The sequence below is a fragment of the Anarrhichthys ocellatus genome, unplaced genomic scaffold (genome assembly GCF_004355925.1).
Source record: "Anarrhichthys ocellatus isolate YVR2014 unplaced genomic scaffold, GSC_Weel_1.0 scaffold44, whole genome shotgun sequence".
In the NCBI taxonomy this organism is placed as follows: Eukaryota; Metazoa; Chordata; class Actinopteri; order Perciformes; family Anarhichadidae; genus Anarrhichthys; species Anarrhichthys ocellatus.
This window is the reverse complement of record NW_022280074.1, coordinates 2,779,440-2,797,955: the sequence shown is the minus strand read 5'-3', so window position 1 is coordinate 2,797,955 and position 18,516 is coordinate 2,779,440. Positions and strand designations below refer to the sequence as shown.

Genomic DNA, 18,516 nt, shown 5'->3' with positions numbered 1-18,516 from the left:
TGTGTGTGTGTGTGTGTGTGTGTGTGTGTGTGTGTGTGTGTGTGTGTATACGTTTGTGCACGTCCCTTTCCTATACCTGCGTAGGCGTGCTTAACTCGCTTGTCTCTGCTTCAATCAGTCAGAATCCATTACAGCGAGGCACTCAGGCAGCGAGCCTGTCATAGTTAACAATCGCACAGATAGACAGCCAAAGACCAATTATAACAGCCCACATATCAAATTAAGCACGGCTCATTCAGTCGCTCAGAGCACACTTTTGTGCTGTATTTGATCAGGATGATCCTACCCACACAATTAAGAGCGATTTGGCGCTAATTGCACGATTTGGGACGAGGCACGTGCGAAACACACCATAGGTTGTTAAACAGGTTGCAGTGGATGATGCTGTTAATTGTTTTCCATCTTTGTCTTGCCTCAATTAGTCAGACCTATCCTTGTGTTTGTTTTCTTACTCTTTTTTTTCTTCTTTGTCTTCTTTTTTAATAATTTTTTATTTTGTTCAGCTGTGGCCTTAAGACGAGCATGAAGTCAGAGGAAGCTGTGAACTGGACCAGCCACACAGATCTTTTGAAGTCGTATATTAATGCACATTTCAGTGGCCATTCTCAAATTTGTACTTGGGTATTTATGTGGAAGGGGGAAACATATATGTGGTGTTCTGTTAGGACTGGACAAAACCACATACATACCCACCATATTTAGAAGGTATCCAAATAGGAAATGGGAAACTCGAATATACTCTGGATTTGCATCAAATCACTGAATCAAGGCTCTTTGTAATCAAACTTCTTTATGAATGGCTTAACGAATTGGCAATGCTTTTAAGTTTTTGTTTGATTCATCTAAAATAGTCATTTTTGGCCCACTCGAGTGCAGTGGAAACGGGCCGTGAATGCAACACTGACATATCGCCTCCTTTTAAGTCAGTATGGCAAACTTGTTAGGATACAGTTGCTAATTTACACATCCAACAGTTACGGCACAACATTATCATCCATCTGGAGTTGTTGTCACCTGAGGAATGTATGCATGTTTAAGATGAACTCACCTTTTAAACTCTGGTCACCATTTTGGACTCTCATTGGTCTCCAGCAACGACTGAGGCAGATATCTGGCTCCTTGTCTTCTAAATGCTCCACTGTGCTCACCAGCTAGTCGCTGACTTCGTCTGTCGGCTCTTACCGAGCAGGCCGCTTAAAGTCGGTTCTCAAAAGTGTTTTGCTGAAAACAGCTGCCTGCTGCAGTTGGAAACACCATGAGAGAGTTTCTTCTGCATGTATCTGATCCATTGTTCCATACAACAACATAGATTATAGCCTTTAAATAAACTTTTGTTTCCATCCTTTTTTCACATTCCCTCTTTCTCCGAAGAGCTGATGCGGTGCACTAAATGCTGTCATCGGTTTTTTTTTCTCACTTAAAGAACTCAGTTTTTTGTTGCAACCAATAAAAATCCTGAACAAAGCCAAGTGATGTATGAAACCCTGATGTACAGTACGTTCACAAAGAGTGGATGTGACGCATCTGGTCCGATGTTCAGGCTTTAGATGTTGATCCTCATCAGTTGTTTGGTTTCATCCATTTTAAAGTGATTCTAGTTTTTTTTCAGTGAGAAAAAGGGGATCGAACGTCCTTTTTTTGTTGTTTTTTCACCTCAATAATTTCATCCTTCTGTCTTTGTGTGTTTTGCAGGTCTCGCAATACCGACCCGGTGTGTCTTGGCCTGCAGGCTCAGATCTTATCTTGCTACAGGGACAACAGAGACCAGACCCTCAGGTGTTCAGACCTGGCCAAAGAATACATGCGGTGCATCAACGCTGCAAAGAAGGTGAGAGCTTCTTTCAAATCGATAGGATTTTGGAATATAAGGGTCAACACATCAACTGTGTCAATCCTAGATCATACCTTAATTATGAGGATCGCTTTCTAAAGCCATATCAATAGCAACTTTCAAACCAAAAAGAATAAATACATGGTTATTATAATAATGCTAATAATATTTTATTAAATTGTACTTCACATGGCCCTTCAAAGAAGCAGGGGGGACATAACAATCCAGTCTGAGTAGTGTCTTTTGAAGTTTTCCACGGAGAGAGATGATATTTTCAGAGCAGCACACTGTCTGATGTAAAAGAAAGAAACTCAATTTTTCTCAAGTTCTCACGATTATTCAGGCGGGAGGGGGGGGGGGGGGGGGGGGGTTTAAAGACCCCCCAAAAAAATCTGATTGATCAGAGTTTGAGTGCTGTCACTTTAGGTTTTAACACAGAGAAAAATCTTGTCATTTGAAACGGCTTTCAGAGTGAGCGTCTGATGTAAAAGTATGAAATCCAAGTTCTTCGACGCTACCAAACTTGTTTTCCTACTTATGCTGAAAATGACACCGTTTCAAAGGCAAACACAGTTCGGCTTGCTGTGACATAAGTCCTCAGTAGCAGTTCAGCTCGTCACCGCAGCCTCCACCCTTTCAGTTCTAATTTTAGGTAGTTTACAGACACATAATCATTTAAAGTAAGTGAGAAAGTAGAAAACAAAAAAGGCAGGTTGTCATCGGGAAAACACAAGCAGTAAAACTCGACATTTTCCCTGACAACATTAATTTAGTATTTTCAGAATACGAAGAAACTTCAACACTGCCGGAATTGAAGCAAAATATGAATTCCTGAAAGCGGTTCACCTAATGTCAAGTAAACCAGACGGGGTCGTCCAGTCAGACGCAGCGATGATGTCTGCAGTCTCATCATTAGAATTCTAGCAGAGTTTAACAGAAACCTTGCACTGTAGACTGTAGCTGTGTTTGAATAACCCCAAGGCTTCTTTTTATGTTCATGTGTGTTAGACTTTTGCATTTTTTAAGTTCGAAAACTCAACTATTAACCCGTGTCCCTCATCAAAGCAAATATTTATATGATGCTGATGATGTAATCCATTTTAGCTGCAAAGTGAGATTTCAAATCTGCAGTGTTGTTTTGCTGTTTCACCTTGTAAATAGCACAACTCAATGACATGAAGCTATTTCCAGGCAGACAGACATTATACTTATTCTGTGTTGTTACATTAAGCTGTGTGAGCTATTGGAGACTGATACATGGAGTCTTAAAACTGACAAAGTAGGAGGTTATCCGACAAGTTGGAAATATGGATTGTGAAAAGAAACGCGCAGCTTGATGCTTTTCATTTAACCTCCAATACATTTGGAAAATAGATTAAAACCTAACATTATATGTTTTATACTCTGTGTTTAGCTTCCTGCTCATTTTGCTTTCAGACTTTTTAGGTGAAAAACCTGTAGATTTTGTTTCTTACGGCATTTACATTATTCAACAAACGGTATTATTTGTTTGAATTTACTCATAATATTGACTTGTCTGATAATCTTTTACTACATTTTGACAGTCATGGGGCTCCATAGACGAAGCAGCAAACTGCATGACATTTTACTAAAGTGATCTGGGTCTCATGTTGTTTTCTGACGCAGTATTAATTAAGGTGATGCAGGTATGTCTTCATCCATCCGAGTCAAGAAATCCGGCCTTTTTTCTCCTCTTTGTCACTCTGTAGTTGTTTTTTTGTTTAAAACTAAGTTAAAAACACTGCTTACGCATGCACTCAGAAAAGTTTAGCCTTTGTACTTTCACTTTCAGCATTCCACATTCCTCAATTGGATCCACTGCTGTATTATTCAAAAGCAAAGACGAGCTCCTCTCCTCAAGTATGTGCATCACTGCAGCAGTTTTAAGTTACAAATTCACAGAAAGTTAGAGAGACAAATGTGCGCGAGGGGAAGTTGGAGGCAGAGTACTGGAAGCTCGCCCTTCCAAAAGTTTGTACAGTAGAAGCATTTGAAGGTGTAGCTGCTAATCATGCACCCGGACAACATATTACTCTGCCTCATGGTGCTCTCTGCTCACATCTCCACCTGCGTTGCTCAGGGGCACTGAGGCTTCCCCCTGGCATACAGTAATACAGCATGTGATAATCAGCTCGCTGAAACTTGATTCCTCCGCTCGTGTGTGTGTGTGTGTGTGTGTGTGTGAGAGATCTTCTTTATCATATTAGCTGGTGTGAGATAACGAGGAGTGAAGTGAAGACTCTTTGAAGGCTGTCTTTAAAAGAGCACAGCAGATCATACACAGTGTGTGTGTGTGTGTGGTGTGTGTGAGAATAGCTCTACATTGCAGTCTGCTTTAACCTACACATCAAGGTCTTTCCTGCTGATTAGCCCCCGAGGCATCTCCCCGACTTTCGCCCAAGTTGAAAGTTTATAAAGTTCTTCTTCCTTTATGCGTCTTTAGAAGCTATCACCATTTGGTTATCACTGATGACTTGTTGGGTTTTTTACGGAGCAGATTATGAACTTACTTAATGTACTATGGCCTGACACACCGTGGTGTGTTCCAACCCATCATGTTGAACAAAATAACCGTGTAGAGCCAGCAGACTTGAATTAAATATAAATGGAATTGGCACAATTTTGCGTTGGCCTCAAAATCGAATTTAAAATGATTATATCAGGACATTATAAATATAATTGTAGCTTTCTAGTTATGGTAGCATTAACAAACTACTTGTAACTAAGTCACATCTGACAATGGTAACAAAAAGAGAGTGCAATTAAATCCCGCCCACACCGGAGGGGAAAACAATTCACCGCTCTCCATGCACTTTGTATTGCGTGAAGGCGCCTCTTTGCCATTTTCAACAGAAAAATGCCCAAAAGCTGCTTTGTGGTGGGATGTACACAAGGCAAAGAACCCAGACTAAGTTTTTGTATGGCTAACTATATTTTATCAAGTAAAGCTAAAGCATTTTGACAGTTTGCAACTTGTGTTATAGTGGAATTTGTATACATCGGAAAGCTATGCAGTATTAGGTTTGCAAGTGCCTTAGCTAACTACAGTAGCTTGCTAACACATAGCTAACATTAGCTCTCTTATCAGCTAACTTGTCCAATTCCATCATCATTTCTGTTATCAGCTGCACTAAAATAAGCCCTTGACATGCTGATATTTTTAGCTAGCTACGGACATTTTGTTAGCGATTCGGTCCTTTGTTGCATATTGTGTAGCAGATTGCTTTGCCTTCTGGGAGACGGTGGTTTGGTTTCCCAGTACTATATCTGACAGCTAATGTTACAGCCTCACAGACTTAACACGACATGCTGCAACTAAGCCCTGACTGCTCAAGAGGTCGTAATTCAGAGCTGTTAAGATGACGAACCTAAACTAATGATGTGACATGCTAAGCCAGGGGTATTCAATTCAAGTTCAACAAGGTCCAGTTAGAGAGAATTTCCTCATGCAAAGGTCCGGAACATCACAATAATGTCTGACTGGCGCTATGATTTGGTCCCATATATATCGAATTAGCCAACAGTTGTATTAACGTCTGTATGTAGTCAACAACTGACTGTCAAATACAATAAAGAAAGTTCAATTAAATAATATCTCAACAATATTTATTGTCAGATTTCAAATTAAACTGGATGAATTATGAATAATACTCTAATAATAAATAAATGTAACAGAAAGGTTTTGAAGAATCGAATAGAAAAATGTATTTCACTGAATTGCCCTGCAACATGACATTCAGTTCATTGAGGTGTGAAGTGATGTGAATCAAAAAAGCCACGATTTTATATTTTTCTCATCTTGTAATAAGATGAATTAGTGTGCAGGGACTTTATGTGTGGTTATTAAACCACTTGTTTCAGCTCTATTCTCTCTGTTAACATCATTGTTGGACAGTGAATTCATGTGTTAGCATTCTGATCATATTGGGCTCTTAGATTGTTTTATCTGTGACTTTATTTTGGATGTGAGATGGTACGTTTTACCCAAACTGCCCATGGGAAGAATTCACCTATACGAGTCTGTCCATTATTGGTTGAAGACTCTGGTCTCTCTGGTCTTTCTGACCACTTTCCTCTTTTTGGAGAACTTCATATGAAATAACTTCTCTGACTCAAGTAGTTCTCTTACTCTTCGTTTTATTTCCTCGTCTCTCCCCTGTGTGTGTAAATCTCACTGGAGTCGGGGAAACTTGTCGGAATACACATTTGATTGGCTGAGTAGCATCACGTAATGTGATTTACAACGCATGTAATTGGTCGGTGTGTTTCCTGCACAACTGTGCAACGAGTGCCGTAAATAATACAAGCGCTCAGTCAAACTTTTATAATTCTCAATTATCTATCGGTTTTAGGTCCAGGGTCTGGACCACAGTTCACCTATTAGTGACCCTGTGCTAAGCTAAAGATGTAAAAGGAATATTTTCTAGCCTTCTGCTAGCTAGCTAGAGACGATTGAAAATAGAGCTACGTAGCTAGCTGCTAGCATAGCTAGAACAAACAGAATGGGAAGCGCCTTTGCCCGGAAATAACATTTACACCAACTAGCACAGCAAGTTTAACATTACCAGACAAACTGTAAAGTCTAAGAAAAGTGTTCTCTTCAGTTATTTTGGTAAAAAATAAAATATATATAGCACCTTGCTGAATTTCTATTCAAACAGTCACCTAGCCTGACAGCTGTGAGCACAAATAATAACCATATTCGTTGTTCACGTTCAGAATTTTTGGCCGACTTGGCAACTTTCTCACTAGATTTAGCGACGTTTGGAGCTAAGCTAGCTACTTTCATTGGAAAAGACTTTTGGTTGGAAACTTTCAAAAGCTAGCTTACTCTTGCTGGTTTCTCCAATGTTGCATTACATTACATTACAGTCATTTAGCAGACGCTTTTATCCAAAGCGACTTACAATTCAGATTCTATCACATTTCTACACCGTAGGCACAACTACGGGAGCAATTTTTGGGGTTAAGTGTCTTGCTCAAGGACACATCGACATGCGACTAGCAGAGCCGGAGCCGGGGATTGAACCACCGACCCTCTGTTTGAAAGGCGGCCCTGCTATCCCCTTTAGCCACAGTCGCCCCGGGACGACTGTGCCGGGGCGACTGCCTACCCCAGCTTTAATTAATCACTAATTAATAACGAATCAGTAACTGAGTAGTCACTGAGTAGTCATTTTTTTAGGTTGTTCACTGAGCTTAATAGTTTCTTGTGTGCTTAAGTTTGAATCCAGCACATGACTTTAAGAGCATCACACCTTTTGTTTCCTTTCTGTGTTGTATAACAGAGGAATGCAGCAAAAAAAGTTATTACATTTTATCATTTATTAAAACATAAATGTTTGAGTCCAACAAACCTTGGGGAAATATTTTGTACTTCTTTATAATGCATATTAAATGAGTGCATCATAAAGAGAGTCGGTGTGCTTTGAGCCTGGGGAAAATTAGTTTTCATTTCTGTTTTCATCCTATTTATAAGATGTCTTCTGTATTACGAATTTAAGTGTTAATCCCTTCAATTGGCCTACTGCTTATTTAACTAATCAAAAAGTAAGAATGAAATGGAAAGCTTCTGAAGGGAGAAAGCATAACAAATGATGTCCCTTCATTCCTCAGCTTTTTAAACGAGGGAGAGATGATATTATTGGGACTAAATGGGTCCAGTTTTTGTTTTGCTTTGTCTTTGCCGACTCGACAGAAGCGACTGTGATGTGTTTTGATCAGTGTCACAGCGGGTCAGCGGACAGGCCTGCATATCACAGACGTCTTCCTGCAGCGTTACGCTGCCGTCTTTATGCACGCTTGTGTACATGCGTGTGTGTCTGATGGCAAATGAGGGGAGGATCCCACAGAGCCCGCAGAGACCGAGCAGACGACTTCTAGTCATTATCCTCTGGGAGGCTGAGCCTGACGTGGGCAACGCTACATGTAACGCATACACACCGTCCAGACGCTCGGTGGGATTCTCCAGGCATTTATCTGCACTCTCAGATGTGAACACACACACACACTGACTATATGCCCGGCAGGATTCTGCAGTCATTTAGTGCCAATCTCAGAGAAAAGCCTGGCTTTGATGCTGATCGGCTCCCAGTGAAGAGAGGGGAGAAGAGAGAGAAACGGTGACAGAGAGATGTAAAGAGAGATTTGGAAAGGATGGAGGAAACACCTGAGCGGAGAGGAGACAGAGCAGGTGAAGGATATACAGGGAGTAAAAACAGCAAAAGAGAATTCAGGAAACAGATGAGTGCTACAAGCGGCATCTCCGAAACACAGACGTATACTGTATGTGGAATTACAGCGAGGTCAGGATCTGGCCAGCTGTACAGTTGAAACCTCAGGAACTTTAAACGTTATTTTCCCTTTCAGCAAGGCCAACTACTGAGGCACACACACACTCACGCATATATATCCGATGCCCTGCTGTGGAGTACAGACATGCCTGGCTTTGGGGTCTAATACCAAGGTAGTTACTCCTCAAGTTAAAAGCTGCCTGTCAGACGAGAGAGGCAGAGAAACTGAAGCAACCAGAGAGAAAAGTGCTGGGGAGCAGCGGGTTGATTGAAAAGGAGATTTGAAATATATTATGATATATTATGATATATTATGATATAATATATTATATGAAATATAATATATGAACCTGTGTATTATTTGAATAGCTTAGTATTGAATGCACAATAAAGAAGTATGTTTATACACGGCACTAGGTCCAGTTTAATATAAAACACAATTTTATACTATATATAGTCGGGGGGTCCCTGCTCTCTATCAGTTTGGGGGTCCTTGGCCTGAAAAACGTTGAAGATCTAGATCAATAAATAGCACTACAGGTAAGATGAAAAACATAAAATATATTTTTAGGGTGAACTGTCCCTTTTAAGGAGACGTAGAAATAATGAATATCAAATGAAAATGAGGCTGAATATTGTTTTTGGTGCTCCGGAGTGCATGTGTGTTATCTGTTTTATTGATTTATTACAAATTTACTCTCGTGTTTTGTAGTCTCTCCTTCCCTATGTGCTCCCGTAAACTGTCCAAGCTGCTGAACTCCCCGGTCCCTGACAGCCTCAACGAGATGCAATAGGGAGTAGGAGGACTTGCTGATGAGATGTCAGCTTTGTCAGCTATCGCACTCTAACCCATTCTCCAAAAGTACCCAGTGCATTAAGATTGACTGTCCCTCTCCTGCGTCTCAGGCATTCATTTACACCTTTTAATTCCCCCCTCCTTGTACTTGGCTAATGATTTTTGCTTGTTGGACTGTTCAGCCGTTGACAGTCATTACCATCCGGGGCTGGTACGAACAGCGGAGGAGTTTTGACTGACGACATGTCATGTCTGCTGTCCGTCAGATGCCACTTAACAGTTTTATTAAGTGCTGTGTTAAGACGGAGTTTTACTCAAGAGTGGTAGAATTATCTCCCTAATCACATTTAAAATCCGGCTAAACTTTACATTAGAAAGAAAAAGAAAAAGTTACGAGCCACCACCTGTATAAAAGAACAAAATACAATCCGACAGCCTTGCAGTGAATCTTTTGTGAAGGTTCTAGGTTTTAAATCCATTATATTTCATAAATGTCATTGTAAAGACGACACCGGGCAAACTTTTTCGTTGCTGTTTGGTAGGCGGAACAAAACGACCGAAAAAGTAGCTCTAATTGATTATCTTTGGCACATCTCTGATGTCAGTGGTATCGACGGATGTACTGCATTGCAGTTATGTGCCGAGAACTGTTCGCAATATTGTGTCCCTCTCATTTATGTAAATGGTGGGGGTGGGGGGTTGGTCGTGCATTTGAGCAGGGCAGTTGTGTAGTTAACGCAGAGGAGCTTTTTTAGGAGCGCGGTTGTGATATGAAATGGCCAGCCTGTTGTCCAGGAGCCCGTGTGCCGTTACCGAGGCATGCTTAGTGCGCAAGTACGATTCCCGGTGGACGGCACACCAGAAGATAAGGGAAGAGAGAAAATAGTTTCATCAAGTTTTGATAAGCCCATTCTCAGAGGAAAACCCCATTGACAATACTGATGATACATCTGTATCTGTTGCCAATCTGTATGCAAACTGACTCTCACACAGCCGGTGAATCACAGCGGTATAAAACCTGCTATTGATTTCTCTTACCTTCAGTTTTATTGTTGATTGAACAGGAGTCATGCCGGTACAAAGATCACAGCAGCTCAGCTTCTCTGCCAGTAGATAAACAAACTGAAGGAAGAAATACAAAGACAAGGCTTTGAAGAAGTAAAAAGCTCATGTTGTAGATAACCAGAGATCTAGAAACTGTTACATAGAGGTGGTAGATATGAAAGGCCGATAAGACATGAACGGAAAGGCCTTGAGAAACACTGGACGTAGAAAGAGAAAAAATAGATGGGAAGCTGAGGGAAGGGAGCACTAAAGCGTGACAAGAGGGCACAGCCAGAGAAGAAACGATTAGGTCCCAAGAGAAGGCTGAGATTAAATGTCGACTGGCAGAAGCTGTTTATCAGTTTATGTGAAACAAATAATGGAGCGGACTTCCTTCTACAGGCTGATTGAAAGAGAGTGAGAGAGTTCAGGAAAAAGGAGAAATTACAAGAAAATAAACCAGAGGAATGAATGCGAGGAAGGAAGAGGAGAAAAATATGAGGGTAAGAAAAGCAGTTGGGCTTTGAAAAACAGCAATTGGAGAAGCGATGGGGAGGAAATGGGGAGATGTGAGGAGAAAGTGATGAAAAGGAGGAGGTGGACAGTTGAAGAACAGAGGTGGAGGCAGACGAGGGATGATGGGGAAAAATATGGAGGAGAAAGACTTGGACAGATGCGCTAGAGGGGAGAGAGAGGGGAGAGAAAGAGGGAAGGGGCACGAGGCTCATGTCACAAGGGAGAGGATGCCGGGAGAAAAGGGTGAGTATCGGGGAGGTAAAAAGGGAAGATGGGTGGATGCCGTGAAGACATGGTAAGTGGTTATGGAAGAAGGGTTAGAGATGGACGCAGGATGTTAAAGATGCAGAGGGAGGGATAGATGGTGGGCCCCTCGGCAGTCAACACTAATGAAGAAGAATGAGCAGTTTCAGCTGCTTGCTGGACCTGCTACTGACCACACACACACACACAGTTTTCACACACACTTTCACTGACATACTCCTCGATTTTTGACAGAAAATTTGTGAAGCGCAGAAGTAGTCAAACTCCACGTTCACCTCATTGGTATGCATGAATAAATATTACAAAGTGTCTTGTAGCTTTCTCTAAGCTAGGCCTAATTAAGGAACAGTTTCCCCCAATTTTTTATATTTGTTTGGAGAGAACCCGTCTCAGATTAAACACTCATGCGTGGGGGTTTCACACCAAGCTCCTAAATTAGAGTAGGTTGCTTTAATTGGGGCTAAAGTCTTGCAGCGTTTTTATATCTTCTTTCAAAGTGCAGAACTTTTCTACAAAGTTGATTCACCGCGGAGCAGATAGCACTTTTTTTATCCTTTGACATTCTATTTGTGGCTGTGCTTTAACCCAGCGTGACTTCCTGCCCACTGGAGAAAACAGCAATGAAAATCTTGAATCTTAACAAATTGTTCAGTAGTAGTTTACCACCGTTTTTGCAAAGGCGTCGAATCCATTCAACAAAAAGGTAATGTTGATTTGGAGCACATTTGAGTCATTCTCTTCTGCTCTCAGTTGAAGGTCTGTCTGTGCCTCATTAGCTGTGACTGCCTTCAGACAAGAAAAGAAAAAGCTTTAAGGAATAATCTTTGCTTTATTTCTTTTCCAGCCAAGCTCACCGTGTTGAACAAAAGTTGACTTAACTTGCCAGAACACAGCAGTGCAAATGCTTAGAGTAGTTTTATTTCCCATGTGTTTTGGATACTTGGAAGTGGAATAGTACCAAGGACGTTGTTCATCTTTCTTTTTTTTTTTCCAACAAGTTGTGTTTGTCAACAAGATAATTAGCTGTAATGGATTATAAAGTGCTGCAAGAACGAGTCCGAAAACCTGGACAATTAGCATTTTTGCACTTCTGGTTCCATCGTCTCGGTCTGAACACGAGTTTAAGAGATTTGAAAGTTTTGTTCTACAATATGAAATACGTCAGTAAATACCCCCCTCGTGAATTTTGAGGAGTTTGCGTGTCTTGAAAAAGGTGGTTGCTAACAAGTGGCCGAATGAGTCTGGAAAACGTCATTAGGCCGACGTGTCCGCCTTCACAACTTCAAAAATCATCAAAGTGGTGTTCGTATGCAAAAATTCCATTGGATTTTCGTCGAGGGAATCAGGGCAACGCTAACGTTTGGCCTCTAACAATACGTCATCCCTGCACCACTCTATTGTTGTACTGTCGATCTAAGGCGCGTAGTGCATGGAACATTGCGTACGTGGCCGTTTTTTAAGTGCACAAGTCACCGGCTCACGTGCCATTCCTGCGGCACGTGCACATCATGGACATATCATACAGACCATCATACAGGTCAAGGAACAGTTGATGGTTGCACCGATCCACAGATAATATTGCTGCTTATGTGGAGCTTTGATGCTCTGACTGGCGTCAAGATGCTGCCAGTGCGGGGGCTCAGATGGAAAACAATGAATGCAGCAGAGCTGGCACTGTTTTCAAAAAAAAAAATCAGGACTGAACGAATTAGAAGTCGCATGTAATGTTTTCCAATGTATTTGAATGTTATCCACATAGCCTAATGCTAAATGAGCCTGTGGAATCAACGGCATTTCATTCCCGGGCCTCTGCTGCCTCACTGGGTGATAAGCCAACAGGTAGTCTGGTGGTCACTTGGAACGGCAGCAGTGAGTGAACCGTCTGTTTCTGCTACGCCGGTTTTGAATGGCCTCCTTGAAGACTTTTTTTTTTTTTTTTTTTTGGATACCTGTAATTGTTTCAATCCAGTTTTGGCAACTAAACCAGGGAGATTGTCTCCAGGCTCTGTTGAGCTAACAGTTGACATCCGAGTTGTTGTTGTGGTATTAAACTGAAATTGTAATACGGTGATTACAGATCGAATGTAAAAAAAAAAATGTTGAAAAGTGACAATACTAGTGTGCAGGTGTTTTGATGTACGTCATACAGCGGTAGTGTGTTGCCCTTTAAATGAACCCTCAATCCGTCATAAATTATTATCTGTATTATTATTAAATTCATCTCTATGACTCAACAAGTATACTTGAGCCATTCTGGATGTGGTTCAGGTGACTTTTAAACAATATACAAGCTTCAGATCGATGATCCATCGTGGCTGATTTTTCGTCATGGAGCCGTGCTGGCTTTGGTTTGGAGCCTTTAACGGTGGAAGGTGACGCTCAGATGCTGCAGTCGTGTGTGTGTGTGTGTGTGTGGGGGGGGGGCGTTCAGGGTCGGTAATATTGTGTATGTGTGTTGGGTCCACTGAAGAGTTTGGTGTTTCTGACTTAAAGGCTGAGAGATGTTTTATCAGAGGGATAGAGTTCAGGACGGTCATTAATGTCAGTGTGAACACAAACAAACAGCAGACCACAAGAACTCTCATGAACCTGTGAGTCCAGTTTTCAATCAGGAAGGCAAAAAGCTAATCGAAACAAACAAAGATATTTTATTTCATAAAGCCCTGTATGCTGAACGTAGACTGTATATAAGAAGTGGACGTAGTCATCGTGACGTCAGCCGTTGGTCTGTAGACCGACGCTTTGAAGCCTCGAGTTCGGCTACTTCCGCGGCCATCTTGGATTACACTACATGGACCATCATTTACTAAATGAACATCATGCTGTATTGAAGAAGACTTGAATCTAGAGATTGAGACCATAAACTCATGTTTACAATGTTTACTGAGGGAATAAATCAAGAGAGAGAGAGTCATTTTCTCATAAACTTCGATACAATCAGACTTCTTTTTGCAACCAGAGGAGTCGCCGCCTGCTGGTCAGTCAAGAGAATGCAAGTTTAAGGCAGTTCCGCATCGGCTTCACTCGTCGGAACCAGAGGTTGCCGCCTGGTGTCGAAGCGCCCATAATGAAGGAGGTTAATTCTGTGAGGAAGCTGAGAGAATGTGTCAAACACCGTCTTACTGCTCCTGTGTATGGTTACTGTAACTGAACATATATTATGGCTGCAAAATATTGGAAAAAAAACTGACATTGCAATTGATTTTCTGCGATATCAGATATCTGTATGAAAAAATAGCCCAAAACATGCATACATACCACACACTCAAGTACACTTACAATCAGCTCCAGCGGTTTGTTGAGAAAATTTTTTGGCAGTTGGCTTATCTGATTTTTTTCGTCAGTTTGTTTTCGCTGTAGTCTCTTTTTTTTATCTATCTTTAATGAATCTTCCTTCATCTGTCAATTTTGTTTTTCTGCTTCCTTTAAACCAACACCTTTCATCTAGCTCCTTCGTCTGTCTGCGGCTCTTTTTTCCCTCTTTCCTATGTGTCGACTCCCCTCTCTTTGTCTCTCTTGTCTTCTCCTAACTTTCTCCTCTCTAGACCCCTCTCTTCTCTCTCCTTCTCTCTCTCTCTCTCTCCCTGCTCTGCAGTTGACTTATTGATTTCATTTTCATACTGTTGGCAGTTGTTCCCTCTGTCATCTACCATCATCGTTGCCTCCTTTCACGCCAGCATTGATCGTTGTACAGCCGATCACAACCAATCACCAGCGAGCGTCATTATCTGCTCTCGGTCTTTTTTTTTTTCTTTTCTTTTGTTGCTCGTCTGTCTCGTATTGTGTGCTCTGTGGGTTATATTTTCTAATCTAGCCATTCAGCACTCCGGTGAAATAACACCCCGGTACATTTAAGTATTTAGGTAGTGAATTAGGCTTTCTTTTTTTCCTCTCTCTTTAAGTTTTGGTGGGGGGGGAATGGACGAACTCAGATGGAAAGCTGAGAGGTTTAAAAGAAAACCACATCACAAACCTTTCATAAGAAATGATCACAACCTCACTCTTCTTCTAGCAAAGAAATGAAAATTTTACCGTCTTTGACAGTGAATACACATGGAACTTTCTCTTACTTTTTCTTTTCCGCCCCCATCCTTACTTTCTCTCGCTCCCTCCCTCCATGTTCTTACTCTCTCTGTCTTTTGTTGCGCCGCAGTGTTCGATCGAAGGCCACATCGAACCAAATCCAGAGCCTCTGCTTCCTCTTTTATCTGCCTCGTGGCCCCCGGTGGCCCTCAGACGCCTCAGAGCTTTCAAACGAAGGGGCGAGTCGGGGGGTAGTAGTAGAGTCGAGGGTACTCGCAACTGCCTCCTGAGAGGCATTTTCACCAGCTTTTGTACACCTCGCTGACCTTTCTGAGCACCACCACGCCCGTCGGCTCGCGACACGAAACCCCCCCGCCCCCTCTCCTTCTTTCTGCGTTCTCTGGCGGGGGGTCCCGATAACTATTCAACACAGCCCTGTATTGTGTTCCGTTGAAAGCCGCCCTCGGCTGCATAAGCAATTGACAGACTCGGTAGTTGTTGTTTTTTTTCCCAGGCGCATTTCACACCAATATTCCGGTAAGCATTGTATCGCCCCCTCTCTGGCACACTTAGCAAGAGGTTTTGTGGAACCAAGACCACCAGCTGGGATAAGAGAGGACAGCAGAGGGGCTTTTAGGTGGCTTTTTCACTGGCTTTTTTTTTTTTTCAGTGCCTCAAAGCAGCCCGCAACATTATCGGAACAGTCCACTTTATACCAGCCTCTCTTTTGTGTCCCGTTGTCACTCAATTCGTCCGTCTACCCCACCTCCTCTTTTTCTTTATGAATCGAGGCCTGCCTCTCCTTTGTGATTGCTCTCCAATTCACACCATGTACTCCCAAAGAGATCGATTTATTTTTCTCTCTCTCTCTCTTTGGACTTTTTGTAAATAAATAAATGCCATTGTGTCATTGTTTTCTCTCAGAGCTGTGTTGGCAAGTTCTTTCTTGTTTATAGTGGTACTGCAGTTATTTAAAATTCTTTGTCAAGCCAATGTACCAAAGGCAGCTGCATACTTGCATTGTACGAAAACAATGATTCATGTATGCGTCACTTGTGGTGGGTGGTTTTGTCCAGTAAAATTGAAATATCTTCATCTGTGCTTCCAGTTGATGTAGTTCAAAGTTTTGCCCTGCAGTTAGCCTCAGGTTAGTCCATCTGCTATGCCCCCCCCCCCCCCCCGGCTACATAGTGTATTCAGTGTCCAGTAACTAGGGATATATTCTCTTTCCAGTGCTTTGAACACAAAGTATACTTATGCCTATCACAACTCTTCTCAGTAACATAACAAGACGAAGACCCCACAGCCATGCTAGTGCCTCTGTTAGGCTGTACGTATAGGCACAGCGGTGCTTTGAGCTAACTGCTAATATCAGCATGCTAACATGCTCACAGTGACAACAAAGCTTTAGCAGGTATAACCTTTAACTTTTCCAGGTATGTTGATTACCATATTCACCCTTTAATTCAGTGTGTTAACCATAGACTGTATTTAAGAAGTGGACGAAGTCATCGTAATGTCATCCATCGGTTTGTGAACTGTGGTTCTGAAGCCTCGAGTTCAGCATTTTGGTCGTCGCCATCTTGTTTTTTTGCAACCAGTGAACGGATGTGACCATATTTGGACTGTGGAGGAGTGACATAAAGACGCTGTACACGGCTCTCGTAGCAATAGCAACCTGTCAATCACAGTGAGCCTGCCCTAAAGCATACTCCACTTTATGGTCTATTTTACTCTAATAATTTATTGAATGAACATCATGATGTATTAAACAAGACTTGAAACTAGTGATTGAGACCATAAACTCATGTTTACAATGTTCACTGAGGTAATAAATCAAGTGAGAAGTAGTCATTTTCTCATAGACTTCTATACAATCGGACGACTTTTCGCAACTAGTGGAGTCGCCCCCTGATAGGCAGTAGAGAGAATACAAGTTTAGGCAATTCGTTGAATGTTAACGTGCTACTAGCGCTTCACTTAAAGTATGCTCTGTGTGGGAAGCACACATTTTTTTATCAAGTATGATAAGAACAGCTAATTTCAGCCACTCTGGGTCAATAAAGATTATCACCATGAAGTAAAATGGTCACACGGCAGCAGTCTGATTGCAGCGAAGCGGCTTGGCAGCTTCCATGATCAGTGGATAGATGAAGCATTGCAACTGGTTTCAACACATTGTGCGTAGGAGCCTTCGCAAAGTCATCGAGGTGGCCAATGCAATTTTTGAGGCCTACAACGGTATGAATCACAATCGACTTTTCCATTTCGTTTCACTTTAGTTTGCGGTCAGGTATGGAGTGCTGCAACGATGATGTGTTTTTAGTCGGCCAAGCTGGAAGTTGGCATCATACTGGTTCCCTAAACAAAAAGCCGATGGGATTTTTCCATTGAGGGGTCTGAAAGAAAGGCCAATACCATCGCCCTTCTCACTTCTCACCATTCCTACTTGTCTGCATAAGGATTTGCTGCTTTTCTTGTATTTTCTATCTTTTTTTTTAATTGAATAGCTTTGAGTTTTTCGACTTTTTATGAAAAAATAATGAACGTATCAATTGATAATGAAGTTCTGCTGTAGTTGTGGAGGCAGCTGAGTAATCTATGTAGCCTGAAATGAACTTTTTTAGTAGAGACAATCTTTGCAGTATATGTTCTCCTCCGCATTCCCCCTCCACCTCCACGCCTCCATCCCTCAGCAGCGGAGTGGTCAGGCCCATCAACCACAGAGCCTCAGCCCAACACCTGGAGCCCCAATTGCCTGCCAGTCATCAGATAAAATGGATTTCCAATTGAGTCAAGGCTCCCAAGCTGGGTCAGGCAGAATGGAGAACAGGCAGACTTCTGCTGCTCGTCTACCTCTCCTGACTTTCTGTTTGTTGTTAGTTTTTTCTTCTTCTCTCTCCTACTGTGTTCGGCCCCTGTCCCTCTTCTTCTCTCCCCCACTCCCCTCACTCTGTCGCTCTGATCTGCTGGCCGGTGCCACGTTTAATGAAAATAGGCTCGTTGTAAAAGCCCAGATACCCAACGCGCTATCTGGGAGGCAGCGTGGTGTAACCCCAGCAAGACTTCTTAGTGCGTGACTGCTTGAACTCTGGATGGATCTTCAATTAGAGCAACAGGTGGGAAATCCATTAGTTTGTGGGCTGAGTTGAGAGTTGTTCGAGGTTTTTTTTTTCTTTATATACAGTAAAAGTGTACACAGCATTTTCAGAACCTGCCGCAGTACTAATTACTTTTGCTGGCGTCCAAGTTGCATTCTCATTCACGAGTAGCCTTACTAGCAGAGGTTATGCAAGTCTTAATACTTTAGAATGACATCATCGTTAAGTTAATTAATCAAGCAAAAGTTCTAAACAGGTTTCCTGCTTCTCAAATGTGAGGATTTGCTACGTTTTATATCATCGTAAATTTAATATCTTTGGGTTTTGGACAGATTGATTAATTGAAAGAATAATTGCAGATTACTTGATAATATAAATAGTCATTAGTTGCTCTCCTAGTTCCTGTATTTTTGATAGGAGCGGAGAAAGCTGATTATCTTGCTAGTCTGAAATGATCTTTGTCAGTGGAGCCAGTCTATGCGGTACACATCCCCCTCCATCTCCAGCATTGTACCCTCTTCTTCATCAAATGCCGTTGCATCTCTGCAACACGGACATTTTTCTAACTTTCTTCGTGTGCATTACCCGTTCATTCATATATATATATATATATATATATATATATAT

At 41.9% G+C, this 18,516-nt stretch overlaps 1 protein-coding gene across 3 annotated transcripts in view; it reads left to right on the top strand.

Annotated features, from left to right (window-relative positions):
• LOC116395226 (MICOS complex subunit mic25a-like) overlaps positions 1-18,516 on the top strand; it is an 86,901-nt gene that overhangs the window by 45,547 nt on the left and 22,838 nt on the right. For 2 of the 3 annotated variants that reach the window (XM_031868933.1, XM_031868932.1), the window contains one exon: positions 1,693-2,870. In XM_031868933.1, coding sequence (XP_031724793.1) covers positions 1,693-1,930 — 238 coding nt within the window. In that variant the 3' untranslated portion in view covers positions 1,931-2,870. Of the gene's footprint in view, positions 1-1,692; positions 2,871-18,516 lie in introns of those variants that run through there. The other variant, XM_031868935.1, reaches the window with a different exon arrangement.